The sequence below is a fragment of the Lepisosteus oculatus genome, chromosome 28 (assembly GCF_040954835.1).
Source record: "Lepisosteus oculatus isolate fLepOcu1 chromosome 28, fLepOcu1.hap2, whole genome shotgun sequence".
Lineage (NCBI taxonomy): Eukaryota > Metazoa > Chordata > Actinopteri > Semionotiformes > Lepisosteidae > Lepisosteus > Lepisosteus oculatus.
In genome coordinates this window covers 10241382-10249486 of record NC_090723.1, presented here as the reverse complement: position 1 = coordinate 10249486, position 8105 = coordinate 10241382, and the positions used below count along the sequence as shown (strand labels likewise).

Sequence of the window (8105 nt, the reverse complement as noted above, 5' to 3'; positions counted from 1 at the left end):
GCTCCCCGCTTGTGCTGTGAGGATATAATGTATCTTATGAAAAAATGGGGGTTGGGGAAACGAGGAGAGGGGATCGGCGTAGCGCAAACACGCATATTTAAAATATTTACATTTATCGCAGCGTTTCAGTGTTTTCTGCGTAAATCCGCGTATCCCTTTCCCCCAGCCTGTTACTGAGCTCTTAGATGTTTTATGCGGTCAGGCCTCGACAGCACCGGAAGTGTTTTTTATTGCCGTCGCTGTCATCTGTGTATTTGCACTCTAAGCGTCTGCAATGTTGTAAAAGCCCAAATGCAAAAAAAATACATCTTCAAATGTTATCCCATGAGCAGAGCTTCGTTGGTTTTTTTTTACAAAATCGTCATAAACGGACTTTCTTTTCATGGAGTTCCGTCTATATTCGAATCGATTTATTTGGCAGCTGCAGCCGAAATTTCTACTGGGTTAAGAGTTCGGCAGACGAGGATGTTACACAGACCGAAACATCCTGAAAGTGCAGGACAGCACCTCGTAGCAGTGACCTGAATTTACTTATAGTTATAATAAACCATTTTTAAAGTTTTTTTTTTAAATCGGCGTTTTTAAAAGTGTGCAATCTTCAAGAAATCGTTACACAACCACGTCCTTCGCCAGGGCGGTAGATAAGCTGTAGCCGACTGTATTTACTACACACGTCTATTTAATGTCTCCTAAAGCTGCAATAATTTGGGGTTTGTTTAAGCGTGACCTTAGACGTGCACCCTATAGGGGAAAATCGTTTTTTATCTTCACTAAAATTCCTGCATTGTTAGCTATTCGAGTCGGGAGCCTTTCAGTTTAATCTCCCGATACGGACTACAAGCCGGGCCCACAGTTCAAACAGCTCACTCTGTTAAAAACACAAAGAATCCCTTCACCGGATATTACTAGAATCTCTAGTTTCTAACCCTGCTGACTTGTTGCTGGGCTGCAGAGATGTGCCGGGTGTTTTAATCTCTGAAAACGGACTCTGCGGGCAGGGCTCGCGGGCTCGCCTGTTCCGCAGAGGCGAAGCCGGTCTGGGTACCCAGCTCTGCCGGCCCCAGTCTCGGCCGCACACCGCGGATCCCGGCCCTCCTCTCCGGCTCTGACCGGTTCGCCCGACTGGAGGACGAAGGGACTGTGCGTGACCGCCTCTACCTTCGCTCTCTCCCATCTCGCCCAGCCCTGTGTGTAACCCCTGATCTCCCGCACAGCGACAGCTTCCAGGCAAACATCGGACTGACTGCCTCATTGATTTCGTGCTCTTTATTTGCAGTTGAGATTTTCTAATCATTGCTTTATAAATATATCCCAGTGAAAACGTACAAAGTATAGCTGATTAGAAAAAAAACCCAGGCCACAAAACAGAAGGGCACAGGAGACAGACGAGTCGCGACGGTTTGGAAACTATGTACGATTTCAGTGAATTATATCCTTTTGCCCGATGCATGTAATTAAACGCAATTATTAAACGACGTGATGAGGTTGTAATTAAAGCCCTTTTCTAGATGGAAGAGTGTGTCTGGAGTCTGAGGGCGAATGCTCTCTATAACCTCTCGGTAAGTGCTCTCTGTCAAAAGAGAACATCGGTTCATATCCGTTAAGGCGAAACAGGGCGGAGAGTCTGAGGTGCTGGACGGTGTGGTTTCTCTTTCTTGTGTGTGGATGTTCTTTTACCGGTCGCGGAGAAAGGATTCTGCTGCGCTCGTAACTACATAACATTAGGAATTGGGTCAGGAGCAGTTCTGTATTTTAGCGAGTCAAACGGCTTTAAAAGCGAGGCTTTAAAATACAATGGTTTTGTTATAATTTATTAAAATAAAAAAATAGGATGCATTTTGATTCAATAGGAAGAATTGATTTTAAATGAAGTTTCGTTCATTGTTTTAACATTACATTTGCAAGTATACTTTTGTTCTGGAAACTTCTGGAGCCCTTTTCCGCGACCGATCAGCCTTCTGCGGGAGACGGTTCCTCGGGTGTCTTGTGCAAGCGTGAAGCTGCGAGGCCAGACCAGGCGGGCGAGTTACACACGTCAGGGAAACGGGTCCGAGCGGCTGTGGGAGCTTCCCCGGTGTTTCTCGCACGCGCGCTGAAGGACTGCGGTTCCTTGCCGGCGCGAGGCCCGTGGCTCGCGCGAACGCTGCAGTGATTCGGAGGCTCTCCGCGCGCCGACAGAAATTCGCCACTGTCCGTCAACGCCAATAGAGCCCGTTTAAAGGCTCATACGCATATATGTCTCTACATAATCCTTTTTATGAGGAAGATGGAGGTGTTTAATCCCCCCTTCTAAAAAAAAAAAACACGCACACAATGGAATAAGTATTTACATTTAAAATGTCGCACACTCTCCGCGCTGCGGGCCCGAGCAGGGCAGCGACGCGCCCGGGAGGAAGTCCGGGGGTCACCGGAAGCGCCACAGGCCAGACCTGGTGCCGCTCCCAGGGTTCTGCGGCGTTACAGCCTGATCCGGGAAGGAAAGGAAAAGTCTCCCACGTCAATAATCGCTTTTCTCGCCGGCTGAGGTGAATTTGGAGCGACAAGCCCTTAGAAATGTGTGCGGCGACAAGCAAGGAAATTTCAATTCAGGTTTTTTTTTGGCTATATGCTGTCTTCTTATTTGAATTCTTTACATCCACAAATGTCTTAGAAAATATTTTTGGAGGCTCACAAGACCGCATTCAGTTCGCATGTAGAGAGATCTCAGTGCCGTCGCCTCTCCCCACCGGAGACAGCGCGTTTCAGGCGGCGGCCTGTACCGACGCCCCCTCTAGCATCAGCGCCAGCTGTGACACAATACGGACTATAGGGCATCATTTAACCTCACAGAGCCTGCAACGGCATAAAACACATCTTTGCACAACGCCAGTTCATCTTCACCTACAGCGAGTGAACATATGGGATCTATTTCCAATTCAATCCGAGATTCAGACAGCGCAGAAAATCAGTTCCATGCCATTCTAGGCCGCGCACCCGGTCTCTAATTGAATAATTATATCCCTGTAAAGGCTTCACATTCAAATTAACGTGGTGCTTTTGAACCCTTAAAATGTCATTAATTCATGGCGCGCTTTTAATAAAGTAATTAGGCTTTTCCCCTCTGTCCTACGGATAGGTCTGACTTCGCTTAACAAAAGTTCGAGTCTGTAAACTTGAGAGGAGTCTAGTGCTGGGCTGATTCCTGACGGGAAATATTACAGAAGACAAAACCCCGACCCCCGAAATAAAATATCCGGAGAAGAAAGAAAAGAAATGTCGGTATTTGCTTTCCCCCATCTCCCTCAACCAGGACCGGCTGCTTTCAAATCTGAACTCATGGTTTCTGCTTCGCTCGCGGGTCAAACCGGCATTTAGCAAAAATTGATTTATTTTTTGGCCGCCAAACGCGAACGGAAAGCTACCTGGACGAGCGCGTTTGAACGCGACCCCGTGTCTCTCCGGACAAGCGCACGTGGGTGCGTACACAAAGAGCCCCGCGCGCCGGGCCGCGCGCCGGAGCGGTGCGGGTTGAGAGGGGTTTACGAGGGATTTAAAAGGAGGGGTGGAATGTTGGTTTTTTGTGACATCACAAACGCCGACATCCAATCAGAAGGCCGCACGGAGAAATGATGTGCCGGGGAGTCTCCTATAATGTACTGTACGAGGACTCCCTTGGAAGAAAGACAAGGGCCGAAGGTTGAGGTGGGCTCGCTGCTATGTGAACTATGCGGAGCGAAGCTGCTTTCCTGGCGTTTCCTGCAAACTCCTCTTTCCCCTTTTGTTTCACTGCATCCGTTTACACCGCGGACCGCGGCTGAAAGAATGCAGGTCGAGCTAGCAATTGGGTTCCCTTTTGGTAGCATAGTTTACACGCAATTACATTCATGTTGATCTTCGCCTTTTAAAATTATTTAATCATTAATCATTTATTCCTGCTATTTTGGATTGAGATCCCGTGTTTTCTTTCTGACATGGAGCGTCGCGCCGAAGCTACAGAAGTCCATTTTCGGGGTGCGTTTCCTTCTGCGTTTTTTTCTGCTCTGGTGGATCTTACTGGACATATAACTCCATTGTTTTATTCTTTCTCATTTTAATTGCGTTTCCTAATCGGCGGTATTATTTCTCGACCTCCGCGGAATTTGAGAGTAGCGATGGATCTGTCTTTTGGAGAGTGGAAGGACGTTTTGGACACCGCCAATGGTTGAGCCGGTGCTGCTGCAACAAGAATGGATTACAGCTGCGAACTGGGAGAAGGAGGGTTCCAAACTGGCCGTCAGGAAATCGACGGCATCAGCATGGGGTACCTGCGGGTGAACGGGCGGAAGATGTTCGCTCTGGCTCAGGTGTTCAGTGACCTGTTCAGAGACATCCCTCGCACCACCGTTATGAAGAGGATGGAAGTTTTAAACATCAGAAGCCGGCGGTGTGACATCCAGGAGCTCCGCACGCTGAAAGCCATGCAGTCGGTGCCCGTGCGAGCCGTGAAGTGTTCGCTGATTGCCAAAGAAGACCTGGAGGCTCTGTGCCTCGCCTGCCAAGCCCTGAGCCCCAGCCAGCGGAGGAAGAGGAGGAAAGGCAGGAAAGCAGAGCCGGGGACGCGAGTCCCGCCGGCCACGCTGCGCGCGAACATCTGCCCGAGCGGCGTCCTCGCTTCTCGCGCACTCACCGCGGATCCGGCTGCAGCTGCGCGCGGGAGCACGGCGGAGCGAGCGCAGCTGCAGCGGCGCGGACACCGCTCCCAACCCGCTCACAGTTTCTCCCACAGCAAGGCGGCCAGGGACAGCCTGCTTCCCGGGACCGGCGGCACTCACCCCAGAAACTATGAAAAAGTTGTGAAAGGGCCCAGCTTCTTCAGTTTGACCGGGGTAAATGGGCTCCTTCCCTCGGGCATCGTGAATACGTTCCACAGTAGCAGTCTGCACTCCGCCATTGCTGGGAATGAATGTCGCGTAACTGGTCTCCCCTTGTATCTGAAGAGCAAAAGGCCGTGTTATAGCAACTCAGACGGGTACGCAAAAAAGCACAATTCTGCTCCACTGCTGTTACACGATAAAAACTTGAACTTCGCCCAGGGACACGCCAGAGCGAGCACTGGCCCTGCGAAGCGGGGTCGCTGCACTCAAGGCACCTCGGCGGGCTATTCCAGCGACTCCGAGTCCAGTTTGGACTTCGAGAAGGATTCTGACTTCGGGTCCAGCTACCAATCTGCCTCCACTGAATCTTCGGACGAGGACGATCATGTCGACGGGCGATCGGTGCTCTCCTCGAGCAGCGAAGAAGGCAGCTCCTCCGACACCGACTCCAGCTCTGCCTGCAGCGGGGACTCGGTGCAGAGCACACGGTACCGCCAGGCCGCCCTGCCCGCTCCTGCCTCCCGCTTACACCTCCCGGGCAGTAGGGACGCCGGTCCGGAGCTCATCCCGGCCTCGTCCGCCGCTTCCGGTGTCTGTGCAACGACCCCCCCCGCACCTGCACCGCTGCTGGACGTGAAGATCAAAACAGAGCCGTTTCTCCCCGACCCAGCTCTCCTCTTCCCACAGGACAAAGACCAGGGCTGGCCAGGTTACAACCCCGCTACCTCACCCCAGAGCCCCGGTTTCCGCCGTGCGGCGGCGACAGTGAAGGCAGAGCCGGTCGCCGCAGGGTCGGGCTCGCTTGCAGAGCTCGCTGGCTACTGCGCCAGACGGGGGCCCCTCTCAGTCTGCGCTGACGGGCTCAGGCAATCTCCACAACAAAAGAGCCCTTTTCTGCGTCCCGAGGGAGGCTCTCGGACAGCTCTTCCACTTCTCAAAAATGGAAACTCTTTGCACAAAGGGGGCCCAGACAATGGGCCCCCGTCAGGCCCGAGCGCGCAAGCACAGAGCCGCGCTGGAGACGCTGGCCTCCGGGGATCCCCCCTGCGCGGCGGCCCAGCCCTCGCTGAGCCCCCGGGCCGGAGCAGCGTGGACACTGAGCGCATTAGTGTCGCCAGCGATCCCCAGGGGAGCCGGGAGCCCGGCAGGGATACGTTTGAGCCCCTGATTAGGACTTCCAAACTGTGGTGCTACGCCAAAGGGTTTAACTTCGATGGTAAAAATGGGGGTTACGCCAGCAGTGTTTCCAGGGTCCCCAAGTCGAAAGGGGGCAGAAGACAGTCGAGGCGCGGTGGGGGCAGAGGCGGCGGCCTGCTGGAGGGCTGCCCCTCTCTGCAACCCAGAGGCCGCCCTCCCTTGTCAAGAAAAGCTTTTAAAGTCAATGGCTTGGAAAGGAATTTGAAAGGGAGCCGGCCTCCCAAGCGCAGCGAGGCGGACAGGCAGCAGGAGACTTCAAAAAGAGACAGGAGCGCGCACGGCGACCGGAAGGGAAACGCGGCCAGAGCCGCCGCCGCCTCGTCCTGCCGGCGCAGGGCCGCCGCCGGCTCGGGCCCCGCCGCCCCGGACAGGCCGTTCTCGCTGCTGGGGAGCTTCCCCTGCCCGCCCTCGCTGGTCGTCGGGGAGGACGGAGACCTGTGTCCGGCTTATTCCCTTTGTTCCAGAAACGGTTCCCCCCACAAAGAGGCGCACCCACCGTGTCGCTACTGGCAGCTGGGGGGCAACACGGTCCCCGTCCCCCCGAGCCACAGGTTCAGGGGCTACAGGCTCGAGAGCGGCGACTGACCCTGCTGCTGGGGGCAAAGTTCACAATCACCCACGAGTTTCGGTTTTTACTTGGTCTTTTTTTAAAAAGAAAAAAATTTTGAATAAAGTACCTATGTTTCCAGGAAAAGTTGTTGCGAGTCTAGTCGAGAGAGTCTTCTCATTTGAGCTCGTTTAGTTCTGGGTTTTGTGTCTTGAAGAAAAGTGGTGAAATCGACACTGTTGGGGCTCCGTGATCACCAGTTGCGTCGTATTTATTGTTATTATTTTAAACCACGTGTTTAATCACGCCTCTGACGTCTTTTTATAGGGTCCCAGAGGCTGGTTATTTTTTTAACTCTATTGTAACGGTGGCTCGGTTGGGTTTAAATTGATTTGCATTTTTTCCCCCATAAAATGCTGTTCTCTCAGGTCGCGTTTTTATCGGTATTTGTGTTTTAGACGCCACTTGTTGTCTCGCGTTATTTATGCCGGCTCTGTTTCAGCTCTGGAATGTTTTATTGATTAACTGGATTATTAAAGGCCCGGGATGCTGAGTCACGCTTCGGGATATTTTCGTACAATCAGGGGAAAAGACCCGCGCGCACCCAACCTGAGCCGAGCCCCCGGCTCAGCGGGCAGCTGGGCTCCGACCACACAGACCATGCCTCTGGGGGAGGGGTCGCTCCTGCACAAGGTTAGCTCACAGCTTTTGTTTTGTTAAAGTAAAAACAAAGACAAAGGCGGTTTGGCCCACAGCATCAAGGAAATTTCCTTCGCATCAACCAATAAAAATCGACCTTAAACGTAAATACTCACGGCTCTGAATGCATATTGGCCTGAAAGCAAAAGTAAATAAAAACCGTTGTCGGGTTCGTCAAGCTTAGATTTGCATTTTACAAGGATTTATTGTGTTCTTCTCTAAGTAAGCAGAAGTATTCGGTCTATAAACAGACTCGACGCCGGCCCTCAGTCCACAGACCTCGGCCTCCCTGTAAGGTTAGGTTCCTGTTACTGGGACATTTTCATTCTTCGCTTTGTGTCCGACTCGAGCATGCGGTCGTGTGTGAAAATGGCCTGAGCGAACGCGGATATAAAAATAACTTGAAACTCGAAGATATCTCGCTCATCACGGGCGCTTCGGCCAGGATGTTATCTCAAGTCCGCAGGGGTGAACGTACATGTCTCAGAGCCGATAGAGAAGTCTTTGATTTGAGTTCACAGTGAGCAAAGCAAAAAACTACACTCCAGTAGAGTCACCCTGTAAGCGTAATAAAAAGCTTGTTGATGACACTATTTCACCAAGCGTCTTCTGAGAGGGTTAACTTGATCTTGCTTTTATGTTTTTGTTGAGAGCAAAAATACCCCCGCATGCTTAATAAATTGCAGGAAAGTAAAGATTAATTCTATGTTAAAAAAATTGAAAAGAGAAACAACGTTTCAGCTGTTAAGCCCCCTTAACAGGACACAGGAGTTTAATATGTCATCAGTTCAGAAACTGGTTAGAAATTAATATACGAATTTGAGTGGTCA

At 51.7% G+C, this 8105-nt stretch overlaps 1 protein-coding gene across 1 annotated transcript; it reads left to right on the top strand.

The window, feature by feature from the left end:
* The first annotated feature begins 3625 nt into the window (after nucleotides 1–3625).
* LOC107079309 (SKI/DACH domain-containing protein 1-like) lies at nucleotides 3626–7340 on the top strand. Its single transcript, XM_015362356.2, has one exon. The coding sequence runs from the start codon at nucleotides 4206–4208 to the stop codon at nucleotides 6612–6614; it is 2409 nt and encodes an 802-aa protein (XP_015217842.2). The 5' UTR covers nucleotides 3626–4205; the 3' UTR covers nucleotides 6615–7340.
* The last annotated feature ends 765 nt before the right edge of the window (nucleotides 7341–8105 follow it).